Genomic DNA, 18,724 nt, shown 5'->3' with positions numbered 1-18,724 from the left:
GTGAATTAAGCTATTTTATTATTCCACATACAATTAATTCTCATGGCAGGGCACCCATTCTATCACACTACTGGACTCCAACCTACTTCATGGATAAGAGTCAGATCCTACATGTTTCTTAAAGGCCCAGTCTCATGCAAAAAACAGCTCAGTTATACAAATTTTCAAGCTCTGAAGGAAGTTTTTGTTGCTGCTTTGTTTTTAAGGAACTCAGCTGTGTTTTATTACATGAAGTCCATGATCATAACAAGGACATTTTAATACACAGCCTTTAACCTACCCATCTATATAGATTAGGCAGTATAAAATCTGAAAGTCTAATAATCTTGGATGGTTGTAACAGCCATGAAAACAACACTGCAATGCTGTTATTAGAATTTGCCAAGGCTATGTTACTGCTGTTATGCAATCTTACTGAAGCTGTAGTAAATGAAATGACATCTGTGCAACTCAATTGCCACAGTACACATGTGAACAACATCCAGAATGATCAGAAGTGCAAAATGCTTTAATTAGGGTGTTTGACTAATTATCTGAGTAAATAAACAAGTGCCTAAAGACAAACAGAATACAGTTTTGCAGTGTGACAGATGCTTCATGCTGATGGTGTAACAAACACTATCCCCCAGTAAGTACAAGGCAGCTGAACAAGCTGTCTCGTGTCACCCTTTCAGTGCAGTACCTCTTGCTCAGTGTGGAGAAGCCAAAGCATCACAGCAAAGGGGTGCCCACACCAGGGGCACAGAACCAGTAGAGACCAGCACAGAGCCCCAGCTGAAATTCACCATGTGAAACACAAGTACAGCAAAGGACACAGAGAAGGAATAAAAAAGAGGGAATATCCATATACTGATTGGAGAATTATGTGGACACAGAAGCATTTGCCCACAAAGCCATGGAGAAGAATGTCTTTAGCCATAAGCCAGTACCACAGCACCTCTGAAGCAAAGTCCATGAGCAAATTTTCTCCATTTCTACAGTATTAGATATCAATTCATTAAAAAAAACCCGTAACAAACCTTCTCTAATAAAGTGTACTCATAATCACTCCTTGATGTATTTTCCAGAGTGTACCTCTGTAGCATGCTTTAACTCTTAAATATGCAAGTAAGAAAAATATTTAGCATACGTTATTAATCTACATATGTAAATTTGTGATTTCCATTTGCAAGTTCAATAAGTCTCCATATTTTTTTAATCATTTAACAAGTTTATTTCTACAAATTATGGCTTAGAAGCAGGTACTGTACATACAAAAATCTGAGGAGACTGATATGCAGCACATCGTTTCTTTATATTGTTTATGTGGATAAGTTATTCATTTCAGTGGGTAATAATCGCATTTCTTTATAGCAGCAATAAATAGGCATTTTACTTTTCATAAAATGTTATTTTATATAGCATGTTAATCAATACAAAATTAACTTTTAACAGCACTAGAGTAACATAACCCACAGGTTGAGTTGGAAAATTTCATATTAGATCTCTGTGCCAAACTAAGACTGAGTGATTTGCAGGGTCTCCAACATGTCTTCCACTGCCTTCAAAGAGTATTTAGTTTCTTTCTTACTGCGACCTGCAAACTAAACAGGAAAGAAAGGATGGTTATTTGTCATATTTCTGAAATTCTATGTCTAAAACCTGTGAAAATAACAGTTCTAAACATCAAATACGGGTAATTAACTGTATTTACTACAAACTTAAAAGCACAAAATTAAAACTCAGAATTTTTACCAGAATACAAGCTATATCACCCTCCTTCTATGAAGCAAAGACAAATTACTTTTTGTTAAAACAAGACAGAAAAAGCTCTACTTATCAAGATTTACTATGAAATAATCCAGACAACATATATTTTATGGTTCAAAGTAACCATGAGTGATGACATTGTACTTGACTGTAGCCTACTATTAAAATGGCAATTTCAGAGAACATTTGAAATAAGTCTGTCTTGATAAGAAAGCAAGATACAGCTTAATAAATACTACTAATGACTTTAGAAAGGAAGGGGCAGAAGGACAGGAAATGCTGACCACTCCATGTTGAGCTCAAGGGTTTTTCTAATGATACTGACAATTCCCATCGCTCATCAGCCATACCTAACACAGGGGATTCATTGACCAGGTTGGTCTTTAGTCAAAGGAAACTCCTAACCATTTTTAATACACCTGCACTAAAACGTTTTGCATTTCAGGTTGGAAGGGGTGGTAAAGAAATTACAGAAATGGTAACTAAAACTTGCTTCTAGTAAAACAGTCTATTCTCTACTTAAATGTTATTCTCTACTTAAATTCTCTACTTAAATCTAAACACTCAATAAATTTTCAATTTGAAGTTTTTTATTTCAAATACCACTGGTGTCTCGCATAGTTAGTCCTTGATTTATAATGTGTCCCTTCTCTCTTGTAATTAACTTAATTTAGCAAACTCTTCATGACCTGTTAAGAAAGATTAAGTCATCAAACTCAGGTAATATCACACCAGCAACAAGCTGCAGGACCTGTTAACCTGCTTTTGACCCCAGGGCTACAATCTAGCATTGCGACTCCCAATCAGCACCGAGTTTTTTAAAAACATAGTTTTGGCACAGCAAATGATAAGCTATTTCAAATTAAATAGTTAGGAGAAATGTTGTTACTGTGACAACACTTTACAGCTTAGAGATGTACTGAAAACACTGTATTTTCACGTTTTTTATTTCCAGGTGATTAACTGATGTGCCAGGTTTTGATTCTAGTAGTATATATAAACCCATTGCTCAGGTTGTGCAGTTTCCAGAGTGCCATGCAATAGTCAGCTTCAGAGGAAAATCCAAGATTTCTTAACACTCCAAGGTGAAAGCAGCAACTTTTGCTTATACCTGATTGAATAAAATATCCTCTCTTTGTTCACATTAAACAGACACTTGGGAATTCCAAATCCTTTCACAAAAACAAGCAAGTTAAAAACAGAAGTCAAAAGTTTCAAGTGAAAACCTGCTTCAAACTCAAAGCATTCAGAAATTTCAATAAAAAGCACAGAAGCCTAAATATACTGTGGTCAAAAAGCACACTTTGCAAGCCACACAGAAAGCATGCAGAGAAAAGCTTCAAAATAGAAAATTTTTTCTTATTCTCGCCATGGACACTGGCAAAATTGACATATGACATTAGTTTAAAAAAATGCTACTTGCTAATTTCAAGAGCGGTTGGCTTCATGATACTGACATGTAGTTTAAGCTGAACAAATAAAACCACTCTGCGTCATAACAACCAGAAGTACACTTGGAAATGTAATCACTTCAAATTTGCCCTGACAAACAATTATTTTGTCTATTCAGCCATTACACAGCAATTTGACTGATTGAGCTGGAATCCATTTCTTAAGTCATGATTTAATTTTCTGTTTCCCAAATGGTTAGTAACAAAATCACCTCTCCAGCCATAAATAATATGTAGATTGCTAACACAGAAGAATTTATGCAATGTACCCAAGAAGCATGTATCTGGAAAATTACTACAAGTAGGGTCACATTGAAGATTTTTGTGAGCATTAATCAAACTCGCCTGCCTCTGCTGAAATGCTTCTACCAGAGGACATGCTAAACCAATTACCTAATTGAAGAGCACCAGGTAGCCTTATTTTGTTTTGGTGGTAAGGTAACTATGACTCATGTCCTCAGTTAGAACAGACAGAAGTTCTTCTCGGGGTCTGCACAGATGGAATGATCCAGTTTCCCAGTCATAAGGCAAAAGTAAGCTTATAGTAATAATAAACTTAAAACTAATTCTTTGAATAGTGACTACTTCACTAACTTCTGAAATACAAGATTAAAATTAAATTTTATTTGGGTTTTTTTCCACCCAGTCAATTAAATTTAAGAAGCCTGGAAAATAATGACCTCTTTTTTTTTTTCAGAGGATGTGTTAGCAGCCAGGAATTCCAGCTCCATACAGCAGCCCTAGCTACAAAACCTTTCTGTCTTCCTGAAGAAGTTTACATTTCTCCTAGATTAGACACAGATGAGAAGTACTAATCAGCAACGATGGTTACATATTTAACATCAAAATAAGTATATTAACTAGATGGAGTGTCAAATATCTGTGCTTTTCAGAAATTTTTTTAATTATTCTTTATCACCATGTTTTCCTGTAAAGACAGTGCTGCACAGTCTGACATTGGTGAAATAAGGTTTTCTATTTATACTCAAACATTGCTTTTTTTAAATGACAATAAACTAAGAAGTTTCTCTGATTTCATAGAAGAATGCACAGAAAAAGCAAAAATCAAGTGCCAAAGCACACTGCTTGAATGACAGAATAAATTGAAAGAAGGGGACTAGTAAAAATATTTCAAGTGAATTGCATATAAAAACAAAAAAAAACCCTAAATAATAAAAAAGCAACTATAGCCAGTTATTTGAAAAAATAAAGGCAGTTTTCCAAAATAACTGAGAAAACTGCTGATAATTCAAGTTCAAATCCAAACTGAAAACGGGGAATGATCTCACTGCAAGACAATTGCTCAAAAGTAACTTTTTGCATTAATAACTTGGAATTTGAAGTCACAATTTCACATAATTTGTCTAGATATCCAAATCAGGATTCCAAATGCATTTTGCTGTCTTGAACATGACCACCAGAAAAATTTCATTTAGCAGTATGAGAATGTCCAACCAATAAAATAAGTCAATGTTAAACCCAACAAGCTTTTAAGGCTCTTACTGCACTTTACAGGTGGATAATGCATGGAAAGTGGGGAGGACTTACAGAGATAATATAAATATCCAGCTTAAAACCAAACCTGTCTAGACATACCCTCCACTAAGGCAGGAACACTGTAAGGGCTGCTTGCCTGGCACAAGTGGCCAAGACTTCATCCTCAGGTCCAAAGGGTGACAATTTCCAACTGCTCAGCTCACCAAGGAAGCAACAAATCAACACTGACTCATAGGGGAACTGCCACTTACAGCATCACCCAACACCACAGGCTGTAGCTGCTGGATGTTCTGAGTCTCTGACACAGAGACTGGAGTAGCCAAATGCTTCTGCAGCCATGTAACAAGGTCAGGAGGGTTGGGCTGGGGCTACCCTGCCCAGCTGTACTCTCTAGAGCTTCTTGTGGTTCTTCTGGGCAGAGGAAGGGGGTGTTCACCCCATTTACTTGCCAGATCCTGGCTTGAGCTTGAGCACTTTCATTTTCTCAAGAGCTGAATTTTCCCTAAGATTCTAATCATACACAGTGTTCTTCACTTTATACCCCAAACAGCTAACAAGAGCAGCTAAAGTATGCTCTATATATATATATATATATATATATATATGTATGTATGCATGCATGTTAATTGTGTTAACATGGCCTGTTCTGGTAAGCATCAACCAAAAATGCTTAATGTAGTATCCAAAAGAACTCCACAGAAACAGTAATTAAAAAAAATTCAAACTAAAAGAAAAAAAACCCAACAATCACCCCCCCAAAAAACCCCACACACTCAAAAATGCCCCCAGCACCACACCAATCCCAATAAAAGTCATGTTTTGTTAGAGACATTATGATCTTAACAGTAAGCCATGTGGAGAGAAAAAAAGGAAAAGAAAAAAAATCAGGTATGCTTATCTGGATATGCATCAATTAACTAGAAACTGTCTTAATTAAACATCCATTATATTTAGAACCAGGAGTTGCCTATTTCCAGGTCTTCTAGGCCAGTCCACAACCACTACTGGTTTTAAATTTCCACCCTGATGCAACCTTAAAAGGGGCTGTTTCCCAGAAGTGCTTAAAACTCTCTACCGGTACTTTGAGCTCCAATCACAATATTTACTTAAAACATGTGCAAATCCACTCAAATCTAAGCAGTTCATTTACTAAGATGTAAAACATGGAATACTGGTTTTCACAAAAAATTCACACATCTTTAAAACCTGTTTTGTTCTATCAACTATGAATCCATAGTGTATTCCATTCTTTGACAGTTTTTTATAAGTTTTTGGTTGTTTTGGTTGGGTTTGTGTTGGGTTTTTTTCTTTTTCTTTTTTTTTGGAAGTTTTGTTTTGTTTTGAATTCTGCAATACTTGAGTCTTCTGTCCGTGCTGTGCTTACAGGAATATCAGGCACAGTTCAAGTCAAACGAAGCCCTGGTTATTTATGAAACATCAGACAAAGTAGTTAATTCATACACACCTTACCATTGTGAGCAGGTAAATGGTTTATTAATGAAAAGCAGAGTGATTTAAACAGCAGAAGAGAAATAAAATTTAGGCACATAGGTATAAAATTCTTCATTTTGTCCCCAGGGATACAATACTCTTCACTGTACAGTCAGAAGCTACAGGGCCAATTAGGAGAAATGGAAAATACCTCTAAGTTGGAATATATCAAAAACACATCAGCCACAAGAAGCTGCACTCTTGGCAAGGAACTGACATGCAGTATGTATTAGGAAAACTGCACTAGCTGTAAAAGGAAAATCTAATTTAATTTCATAATAGATGGTACTTGTAAAAAGGCCATTTGGTAGTACTAACTGTGAAACAGTAGCAACAAGAAAAAAAATTAAGTATTGGGTTCCGATACTGAAATATTGCAGAGAGAAAGAAGTGTTACATGTATACAAAGTCTTTGCATTTAGTATCAATACTTTTGCTCAAAGAAAAAACTGTGGGGAGAACTGGACAGTATGATTTTGATGTTCAGGATTACTTATATATAAACTTTGATTAGCAGATCATTAAAAATAGTTGTAAGGGAGTCAAATCAGCATACTATATTTGGGATGCACAGACAGCAGAGCCTCTGACCTAAAACATGTGTTCATTCATAGTTAGAGAAAGAAATAGATGCTTATAATACAATAGGAAATATAAAAGTTTACACCTAATTTTTCAAAAAGTTGAAAAGACTCCTAATGACTTCAGCAAGCTTTGATCATGGCCTACAAAGTCTATGTTTTCAGAACTCAACAAGCATTTTTCTACAAAACTACACAAAACCAACTTCAGTCACAAATACTAAGGCAATTAAATACGATTTTGAAAGGTCAAGTAAACTCAAGGAAAATAAAAATTCTAGAATTTTCATTTGTTTTCTAGTAAAACAGAAGTGGGTAACAAAGTCACTCTAAAGAGACACCAAGTTCTACCAAAATAGCTGTAGAACCAAGTCTTGGAGGTCAGTATTACACTAGTGTACATTCAGTTAATATTAGTAGGAAAAAGCTGTTTTAAGTTATTAAGTACATGATAGTAATTAATAAATGTAAAATATCAACCTTATATTAATTAAGGTTTCCTGGAAATCAAACTGAAGCAGAACATAAAACATCCAAGCAGATTATGCTGATTTACATGTCCTATTTAACCTCTTGATCAGCAGTTGATAAAAAGTGCAGGAAAGAACTATAGAGCATGTCAAAAGTATCATAAAGCGGTGAAGTACTAACCTGGTATGCTCTGTTTATTTGGTTTGCTGCCCAGCTGGCATATTTCATATTATCTTTTTTCATTTTTGCACTTGCTTTTGGATTGGAAGCAATATGACTGGCAGACTAGGAATACAATAAAATAAAAACAAAACCCAGTGTAACTATAAAACTTATGTGCATGAAATAAGAGAACATTCAGCATCCTTACAGTCCAAGTCCCATGCACAGTGACAGTGGAAAAAGACAAAAAAAATTTTTAAAGTTACTGGCAAACAGCATCCAGGTAAGAATTAGCTGAACTTTTTAAGCTATTGTTTGTTCTATTTAAAGCTACATTAAACTTCAGTTCAGTTGTGTATTGAGTTAAGAACCAGACCTGGACATGATCATCTAATCTAATTTGCTTTTCCTAAACTGAGAGTTATGAATTAGTTTTCCACATTCAATTTGTTACCATAGACAATATAAAATACATCACTTGTATGTCCAAATTGCCATTAAAAACATGACATTTTTCCCTGTAGCATCAGAAAACACATTTTAAAAGCAGGTAAGACTCTACATAAAGTATGTCCACTTTTACCTGAAAGAATAAAAAATATTACTTTAAGAACCAAAGAGAGTTTTTTACTTATATAAATAAATGCACTGTGCAAGGAATCAATGCTACTGTGCTGGTATTCTTCAGCAGCTCACCATCCTCTAGACAGGAGCATGTCTTTAAATCCTTTTTCAAGAAATTACCTTCCTGTGCCAATAATTATAATTCTTTCGAAAATACAGGCAAGACTTAAAAGTTAAGAGCACTTCAAGTAAGGAGTACTTACTGGCACAAAATTGTCCATACTCAAAATGTACATAAAACACTTCGTATTTTAAAACAGTGTTAATAATCTGACCTATTAAGTTAAAACAACAGGGGGAAAAAACAAAACAGCAAATGGCAAAGGATAATTCAAAATGATAACATGGAAAATATATAATCATGCTTACCATATAAAGTCCAAATAGAGCTCTCATATTTCTGTTGTTAAGCTTCAGTGCTTGTGCAAAATACTTTCTTGATAGCTCAAGGTTTTCAAGCCCCCCCTGAGTGTATTTAACCTGTAAAAAATTATAAGCTCCTGAAACTTGCATGTCATTCATACCTCAGGAATTCACTCTGAAGCAATGATATTACAAAAATTCACTCCAAGTTTGTTTCACATGACATTTCAAATCAGGTTGAGTCCTATCAAAGGCCAAATACTGGCCTGGGAGAAATTCAAGTTCTTCGCAATATATACATTTTAAAATATTTAACTATAGGAGAAAAAACCCCAGCATTAAGTTAATTAATGTATTGCTACAAGATTAAAAAGTGATTACTTTTCACCTATAAATACTTGAAACCTTGGGATAGTCTCTTATGAAAAGCAGCACAAATTTAAATCTAAATTCTGACTACCAGAAATCCATACTGACAGTATGTTTCCACAGCACGCATGAAACCAGTACACAAAACAACACAATGCCTTTCATTATGTATTCAAAATAGCACACAAAGTTTAGAGTATTACTCCACTGTTTTTCCATTCATTTTTCCAGATATTAGATCAACAAAAAGAGGGATAAATACTACAAGATATGCCTCGAAGTCTTTCTATGAGAAAGCTACTAAGGCTTTCAAGTTTTAATGTCAACCCAATTTTATCCACGTTAACTAAACAAATTAAACCCATTCTAAGCAGTTAACAGTACAATTTAGGAAAAAAAAATATAATCTGGAAAAAAAAGATAAATTCAAATGGCTAAAGCCTTGAGCTAAAACTTCTGAATTTACCTCTAGTTTTTACCTCTCTTCCCCCAGTGCTCCTTTCAGGCAGAATTTGGAATGTGGATTTCAAGATCTGAGTCCACAGTAACAGGCAATATATCATAACCACCTAGGAAGCACTGCTGTAGAAAAATTTAACTTCTCATGCACTTAATTTGAAAAGCGCATAAAAACTTCAACAAGAAGAGTTCAATTAAAATTAGCTTTTATCTTCAATAATTCCTGCCCTAACTCTTATATTTAGCTTAGTCACACTGAGTAAGAAAACACAGTTTTCAAAACATATTCAGGTCTATGAGATGTTAACATTCTCCGTGTACTCTTTTAAATCTCTTAGGGAAAAATTAAAGAAACCATTTTCACCACTTCTGTAACATAAAAACAGAAAATGTAATAAAACATAATCGATTTTTCTGAAATACCTACTTCAGCATATTGCTGACAATATAAGTGGTTGTGTGGATTAGTCATCATAAGCTCCTCTAAGCAGAAGGCTGCCTTTGCATAGCTGAGGAATACAAAAAACAGTGATAAAATGAAACAAGAGTACACAGCTCTTCGCTTCCGTTTTTTTACAGCACAATAAAAGTCTTACTTTTCCCCCCATAAAATCACGATTCACAATTAATAAAAATGTTTCATTTTAAAATGATGTTTAGAACCAAGACAAAATCTAATAGTCTAGGTATATAAGGAAGAGCTCACGAAGAGTATTTAATATACTTCTCTCTTATTAGTAAGTGCCATTTCTTATCAGCGTGATGAGCAGAAACAGGTATTCGGTACTGTAAGATACTGAGCTGAGACTACAAAATAATTCATTTTTTCCTAAGAAAATTCAGCTACCTGAGGATTCATAAACCCAACTACAGACCATAGCATTTACACTGTCAATTAACTTCACCTGACAACAGTCAGCCACAGAACTGAGATCAAAAAAATCATACTAAGAACAGTTCTAAAACTCAAACAGATCAAATCTATGTAGGAAAATGGCATCAGACCTGTCCAAATGGGCAAATCCTTATCATTTGAAAAGAAAAGGCTAGTCCTTGAGGCTTTTTTTCTGAAAGCTTTCAGAAAGAATTAAGAAGTCAAGCTCAAAATGCAGGTTTATTGAGAAGAATCTCGGCTTCATGATCTTCCAAATAATAGAATTTTCTGCACAATTTGCATCATCTAGAGATACACGATACCACTAGTTTACGTGATAGGATTCCAAAATTCAGAGACACAAGGTTTATAAGGACAGTGTGGGTAGATACCTAATATCGCAGTAAAAGCAATTTAGCAATTATGAGACCATAGTAAACCATATTATCTGTAAAATCTTGTATCCTAAAATAATACGCTGTGGTTTTCTCTAATGCATATTATAACAGTTGTGTATCTATAACAATTATCAATTTGGAGATAAAAGGGCAGCCACCTCATTCTCCAAAAGCAGAAGCCAGAATCCTTATTGCAGAACAGGGTAGAACTGAGGACTGCGTAAACCTTGTACATCTAAGTGTGTTTATGAACAATGAGAGCATGGTGATTTCACAAGCCCAATTTTTCCCTGTTATCAATAATAATGATGCTCATAGAAGTACAGTGAGCACTGTGAATTCTTTCCATGAACTGAATTTCTACATACTGCTTTTTATTGGAATTATAGACCAAGACAAATACAAGGAAAAGTAATTCCTTTCTTGGAGTTTACTGCACAATTTCATAATAAAGATTATAGCAAAAAAACCCCAACCCAATAATGGAATACGTATGTCTGCACCACTCTCTCATTCACTTTCGTACTGACAGATCTGACAAGCTTAAGTATCTTTCTAGCTAATTTTTTTTTAGTAGCTGTTTTCTTGGAAAAGTGGCTGGTAGATTTCCCCAAACAAATGGAAATCCAGGTATCAAAATTCTAGATTATTTCTGAAGTCATCATTTAAAGGAATTTAATAACTATTTTCTTTGAGAATGGGGTGCAAAGAGAGGTGACTGGGGAACAACTTTTCCCTCACAGTGAGAACAGCTATTTCTTCATTGACAATTTGATTCTTCTACTACCCTCTGAAAAGGAAAGAAGGAAACAATGTGATATAATTCAGGCTGGGCTGAAGAACTAAAGAAAGAGGGGAAAAAAAAGATATGCCTTTGGGTGGAGGTTTGAATTAATGCTGCGATATTAGAAAACTTGCACTAAGGCTTGGAGCTAATCCTCTCACACTGGGATTTCCTCCTGTCACTACAGCAATAAAAAAAGCTAACAAAAACATTAAATTCCAATAAGCAAGTTACTACAACATTCAGCATTCTTGATCGCACTGGGTTTTGTACCCAGGCGACCAGATACCTCCAACTCTGGATCCATGTTTTGCTTTGTGGAGTTTTTTTTAAAGGTTACTAAAAGTTCTGGGAGAGGTAGGCTAAAAGAAAATTGGAATATCAGTTGCTGTGATCAATTGATTTTAGAAGTAAAGAATTTACCATCTCTAACAAGTAAAATACATCACTTGAACAAAAAAAAAGATGGGAAGTAAGTGCTGTTCCCTGCTGCACTCAAACCACTTTTTTAAACATCAGATTTTAAAACTTACTGAAACACACAGGTAATTAAGTAAACTCTTTCTGTTTGAAAATCAAATGCCTTCTTAAAGTATTTGGTAGCCACGTAAGCTTGGTAATTATTTCTAGTTGAGGCCTGTCATGTTGGAAATGAGACAGCATACTTTGTATCACTAGTCCTTAAAAAAAAAAAAATCACTGAGGTTTTTGACTTACACAGAGTGGGTTTCAAATTAACAGTTTTTATGTGGACTTAGCAAACAACTTACTCATGTTCATTGATGTAAAGTTCTGCAAGTTCATGCCAAGCTTCTTGGTCACCAACAAATCTGTACAGAGACGACAAGAGAGGAAAAAAGAAAAAAAAGAAAGAATGTACAAGGGATTCTGCAAATGACTAGCACTGAAGCAAAAGCGTAAATTAAATGCAAATTCCATTTTAATTAAAAAGATTTATCAGAATGGCAAAACACATTCCGTATTCTTGCAAGACACTCACTGTTCCAGATACTCATTCAGCTCTCGGATGGCCTCGAGATTTTTCCCCTGGGCTTTTCGAATGGCAATCTTACGCTTTCTTGCTGCCTATGGGTTGACATTAATAAAGGATTAGGCCTCATAATTCCCTGGGTTTTTGTAAGGAAAGCAATTTGACTGTGTAAATTATTATCTCAATACCAGTGGAATTCCACTGCAGAGACACTGCTAGGTTGAAGTTTATAAACATACCCTATGACATCCCACTGAGAGATTGAAAACCTCTTCTTACAATCGCATTATGTATGCTTTTCTTGGGAGGCACAAACTGTATGCATTATTTCATTCAAATAAATGACTGTCCAGATTCTGATAATTACAAAACAGCAGGGGATGCTAATCTTCAGCCGTTCCAATGACCCCACCTTGTCATTCACAAGATCCATGACTATAGAGGAGAAATGGTGACTGAGTCCTAGAAAATCTCACAGATGCATCTTAGTTGTTGTACTCTGTTTAAGTATGGCTTTCAGCCATTAAAAAATATTCTTGTTGGAGTGCTGAATGCCATCTTTAACTAATGCTAAATACACAACAATTTCCTAAACAAGTCTCTCATCATTCTTGGAGCACAAAGTAGGCTCTGCAATGTAAAGGGAATACAAAATAGTCAATTCAATGGCAAAATCTGAGCAGTACTTTGATATGTGGGTAGAAAAGTATTTCAATTTAAACAATATAAAAATGAGTTGTAAGAATTATAATGTATTTAAATTTTGAAGTACATAGAAGTTGTTAGAGACCAGAAGCAGATAAGATATACAGGATTGTAATAGTTGATTATTCTGTACTTCAATCCAATATTCCAGCTTCTGAATGATGCTGGTTACAGTTTTCAGGCCTGTAGGTGTTGTCAATCCTACAGATTATTCTGAGCTGGAAGGGACCAACAAGGATCTCATCGAGTCCAACTCTTACTAAAATGGTCTACACAGGTGTCGAACCTGTGACCTTGATGTTATCAGCACCATGCTCAAACCAACTGAGTATCAACATACACTTGAGGTGTGATTCAGAACAAAGGAATCTTCCCAGCTGGCAGCAAACAGCACACCTCAGCCACCCTGAAAGTCATCAGATTAGAAATCTGAGAGAACAAAAGAAAAATACAATTCCAGCATAACATAACTTAAAGAAGGAATGCCATCAGCCTCCTTCCTCACCTCTAATCCCTGTGCTCTTGGGTGATCACAACCACTGTGATCAGAAATGACACAACAGATGGTCTAGTGTACATGATGTCTGTCTGTACACACACTCTTGTATGCCATTTCTCCATGAGATAATAATGACCAAAAGTATAAAGCACACTTTTCTGGTAATTAAGTCCCACTGCTTACTCCCTTCATAGCTCTCATCCTATTTCATATCTTATAAAGAGTTTATACAGTTGGGTATCACCTTTCAGAAGCCTTGACAGCACATGAACAGACAACTTTTCAACAAAATCTTAAACAATTTTAATCTTTGAATTTCAGATAGCCCTGAAATTAACTTATTCATGATGTACCCAAGTTCACAGTCACATATGCCCTGCAAGAGTTCTTGTATATTTACATCATTTTAAACATAAATACTCTCCTAAATAATTTTTTAGACTTTAATCACCAATTGAACTAATCAATTGCTTCCAAAAGAAGAGAGGGATAAACTAGTTCAAGCATCAAAACAGAAAAGGTAGAAATGCTTTTGACATGAAGTTCATTCTTTCCTTTTAATTAATCTCCTTTATCTCCCTCACAAACACGTATTCAATGAAAATTCAGTGAAAATAACTCAAGTGAGGAAAAAAGTATTTGACTTTTCTGATTAAACGTAAGACACAGGCAGAAAGAACATTCATCAGGGGCCAAATTAGAACACAAGCAGTGTGGCTTCTACGGCTTCTTTGTCAAACTGCAACCTGTGAAGTTACATACACCATTCTACTTTTACTGAGAGACATCTGGCTAAAAGCCATAACTGGAAATTTTAACTGCTGACACATTTATCACTGTAACAGCAACACTCTATTTTATTTTTGCTTTTTAAAAAAATAAAGGTAACAGCATAATTAAACTTATTTTCTTTAAATTCAAAAAGAATAATCCCACATGCTTATCATGCTGCTATTACAAACAAAACCATAGAGTAACAACCAAAAAAACCCTAACCAAAACCCCGGTGATTGTTCGCTGTGACGTTTTATGGAGCTCTCAAAGCGTTTGTAAAGCAGGTCACCCCCTTGCTATGGTGGGAACACCAGGGCAGCGTTAACCCACTACCCAAAGCTGTCATTATACACAGCCCAGTGACCTGCCCACTGAGCCTGAAACATGAAAAAAGGGAAAGTGGGGATAACAGCATGCACAGCCAAAGGAATGCATCAAGCATTCGTACAGCCAACCAAGACAGAAGGGTTTTTGCAGGTAACAGACTACTGACTTTATAAATGTAGCTTTTTAAACGTAGCTGTTGGATTAACAACTCAGTTATTTTCAAAATTTAAAGAAATCAAGAGCCTGATTAAAGTAAACCCTTGAGAACTAAAATAATCTATTAAACGTATAAAATCAATCAATGCATATGACAACTTAATTTGCAATGGCAAACAGGAACAGTCTACATAAGTCACTCTCCTCTTTGCTTCTAATGCAACTCCTTCAATTGCATCCAAGTCAGTCCTCCAAAAGAGTCTGGAAACACATTTTCCATGGCTGCTTTATTTCTTAACCACAGCACTTCCAAGTAACATAAATCAAAGAAGCCTCAAGACATTCATTTATGAAAAGCTACAACTATTTCTAGTCCCAAATAGAAGCTGATGTTTACCTACAGCAAACATGTAATCTAATGCAATCTAATAACAAGGACAAAAGCATTAGACATAATTAACATATTCTGGTGGTAGTACTTAGGAATTAAATGAATTACATACACATTTGACAGAAGCTCCCTTCTGCACCAAATCCCATGAAATTTCTTCAAAATTACACTTTTACATAGGAAAAACGGTATTTAAAACTTCCCTTTTTTATCACCAAAAATATAGCAGCACCTGGGTTTGGAATCTGCACTCTCTTCACCCTCAGAAATGCTGGGAGCTAAGTTTATTTACAGAAAACCCTGAGTTTACAAAAGAGAGGCTCAGCCACTCAAAGCAGTGGTGACATCCTGAGGAAGAACAAAACATTGTCTAGTAGCACAGAATTTCTGAAAGTCTTTTTAAAACCACTGGAAAGAATTCAGTGAGGATGTAGAGTTTTTTTAAAGCAAATTCTAACTTTTTCCATCACCTGAATAAAATCATAAAGCCAAGAGATATGCACAGAGTGTTCAGTAGATCTGAAGTATTCAGATCTGTGATTCACAGTCATGATACGACAGGTGAAAAAATATAGACATGAAAACATACTACTACTGCTTTTAATTTTAATGGTATTATTCACAAACTACTTTCCCACCTGACTTCCTAGTTTTTCTTTGAATCATAAAGTCTATCAGGTTTTTTTAAATAAAAGTAAAATTCAGTAATTCCAGTAGTCGGTACGTTAAGAAAAATATATACAAAAAGGTCTGCATTACAACCAAAACATGGGCCTGTTTGTGTGCTGCAAACTTCTAATTCTTGTTCTCATTTACACTGCCCATGAGCTCACTGTGTGAGTCAACTTAAGTGCTGCTCTGTGAGCTGAGGCTCACACAGTTTCCCGAGCATCCGGAGGACAGCAGTATAATTAATGACAATTTACATTCATAGGATCAATTTTTCTTTATTTCCATACAAATTAAACAAAATGCCTTACTGCACAGAACCACAACGAACACTAATAACCACTTTAGCATACAAAAATAGTTACTTGTTAAGTAAAGCCAGACTCACACCAATTCTACAGAAGCTTTACCTAGCATTTATATCATACTTCCAATTTATTACCTGCCTTACAACCAGCTGATAAAAGAAAACCAGGCAATTTCATGTTTTATTATGTTAAAGGTCCTTTTTACCAAAAACCTCACATATCAAAATACAAACTCACTTTTAAGGGACCTACTGCAAGATACTAAAAAACTGCAAAATGCAGAGTACAAATCTGTTCAATTATTAATTTCAAGGCGACCAAGAATATTCTTGAGAAATTTATTTTTAACTACAGGGACTTAAAATTATTTTGAAGTCTAAGAAGCCCACTAAAATAGGCACAAACAATTACCTTGATAAAGATTTAAAAAATAGCATTTAGAGAGTACATTTCAGTTCTTCACATCACAACAGTAAGGCTTTCTAGAACAAGCCTCATACAAAAACTAACTCAATCTTCTTTCTCCTTCCACCTTAAGTAAAAAGGAAAAGGCAAAACCTCCAGTGCTGTAACAAGATCTGCAGTGTTTGACCGCGCAGATACTATGACATGGATTTCCCCCATCAATTTTCCAGAGTTTAAAGCAAAACTCTAGAATGGTTATTGGCTAATTCTATAAATCCACAACTCTTAATTGAAACATACAAGCATCTTAAAGTAATACTTTACAGAAACAGTATCATCTGGACAAAGGTACTTCAGTATGTACAAATTTGTTAAGGAGTGAACCTTTCTAAGGTATTTCTTTGAAAGACTAAAAATTCCTAATCTGGCATAAGAACTAATCGTCCATTTGTCATGATTCTTTTTAATTAGCATTAAGTAGACTCAAAATGAAGTGAAGACTTGAACATTTATCAACTTCTGCATTTCATTAGTAGAACATACCAAAAGAGAGTCTAACATTGTTCTAAATTTCATGGTTGCAAAGAAAGCATTAGTAGGAGAATTTTCAGGGATTAACACCCCTAGGAAAGGAACAACTTCTTATCTTTATAACTACTACAGCATTAAACAAATGATACTTTTCATTTTAAAAAGAAATTTTTCTCTCTTTTTAATATTTTAGAAAATGTGCATTTGGTCTAAGAGTTTGATACATTGAAACATTTTTCTTGAAATTGCAATATGCAAATCAAAACAAGTGTAAACAACTACAACAAAGATGCACGGAAAAAATTACACAGATGTCAAAAAATAGCACGTAATCAAAACCAACCACAATAAAGAATGTATTCTTACCAGAATTCAGACTTTTTTTCAAAGTCAGTTACGAAAGACAGTTAAGTCATGCAAACCTATGCAGGCACAGAGCCACTGGGTTGAAGCTGCTCCTTTAGGGATAATGTCAAAGCAAAACATGACTTGTTACAGAATTCTGGGGGAACCCAATAAACAACCTATAAAGACTAACACCAGCATGGAGAAAATTGGTAGAAGCTGTAAAGGCTGAAAAGCTAAAGCCTGGAACTGGCAAACAGGAAAAATGCTATATACCAACAAAAAGTAAGAACAGTTTACACAGAGGAAAGTAAGGCTTCCCTAATCTACTGGAGTTCTTCAAGGAGTCACTAAGTGTAGATGAATAAAGATCCATGTAAAAGTCATCTTTGACTTAAAAAATAATTTCAACAAGATGTCTCACCCTGAAGCTGAAAGCTCTGAAGGAAACTAGAGTTACCACAGTCTAATAGGGGATGGATAAATAAGTAAAAAAGGAAAGGGCTCTCTGCACTGAGAATCCCAGAATCACCTGTACTAAAAACTACTAATCAGCACTCCTGATAAGTGATCTAACAAGGGAATTAATAGTGATGTAAAGTTAAATGTCGATAAGGAGTTTTTTAAGTATAAAGAACAAAAGACAACAGCAAAAAATAGCATTCAAAATAATGAATCATAATAAATACTTTTATCAGCACAATAAAACAAACCCTGAAACTTAATCTACATAACTGGCTGCATATAGGGTCAAACAATACTAATTTAATGTACACAAAAAAGCTGAGTATATCCAGTTAAGAGGGAGATACTGGACTTGCAATAAACAGTTCTATAAAACATCAGTTCAGTGTTCAGAAGCCATCTTAAAAAAATATAAAAACCCTGCTCCAAAACCCAAAACTGAAAATACGGTGATACTGGAATTATCAGAAAAGAATACAGAAATGAATACAGAAAAGAATACAGAAAAGACACATCTGTGGCATCATTTTGTTGTTTTTAAGTTCATAATGCTCTTGCATTACTGACTGCTGTTCTGTCCTCTCATTTCTCACCCAAATAAAGGAAAAAACACAGAACTGACACTCAGAACAGCAGCAGAGTTAAAGGCACAGAATGGCAACAAGAATTGCTGCACATTAGGACTTGTTAGTTTAGAGGGGAAAAAAGTGCAAAAGATCCCTAAAGTCATGAGTATTAATAAGGTGAAAACAACTGCTGACAGTAACAGACAAATTCAGAGGCATTAAATAAAATTGTTAGATTGAAGGTGTGGGAATGAAAAAAACCCAGGAGATTTGCCCAATCCATTAATCAATTACAAAATTTAATTTCTCAATTATGTTG

The 18,724-nt window shown here is 34.9% G+C and overlaps 1 protein-coding gene across 1 annotated transcript in view; it reads right to left on the bottom strand.

The window, feature by feature from the left end:
- Positions 1-487: 487 nt before the first annotated feature.
- EMC2 (ER membrane protein complex subunit 2) overlaps positions 488-18,724 on the bottom strand; it is a 37,201-nt gene continuing 18,964 nt past the window's right edge. Inside the window, exons 6-11 of the mRNA XM_048286261.1 lie at positions 12,274-12,359; positions 12,044-12,103; positions 9,645-9,726; positions 8,396-8,506; positions 7,421-7,525; positions 488-1,583 (exon numbers count right to left, since the gene is read on the bottom strand). Of these exons, the coding sequence (XP_048142218.1) occupies positions 1,497-1,583; positions 7,421-7,525; positions 8,396-8,506; positions 9,645-9,726; positions 12,044-12,103; positions 12,274-12,359 (531 nt within the window). The 3' untranslated portion in view covers positions 488-1,496. The remainder of the gene's footprint in view (positions 1,584-7,420; positions 7,526-8,395; positions 8,507-9,644; positions 9,727-12,043; positions 12,104-12,273; positions 12,360-18,724) is intronic.

The sequence above is a fragment of the Corvus hawaiiensis genome, chromosome 26 (assembly GCF_020740725.1).
Source record: "Corvus hawaiiensis isolate bCorHaw1 chromosome 26, bCorHaw1.pri.cur, whole genome shotgun sequence".
NCBI lineage: Eukaryota > Metazoa > Chordata > Aves > Passeriformes > Corvidae > Corvus > Corvus hawaiiensis.
The sequence above is the reverse complement of the archived record's forward strand: the minus strand, read 5'-3'. Positions and strand labels throughout refer to the sequence as shown.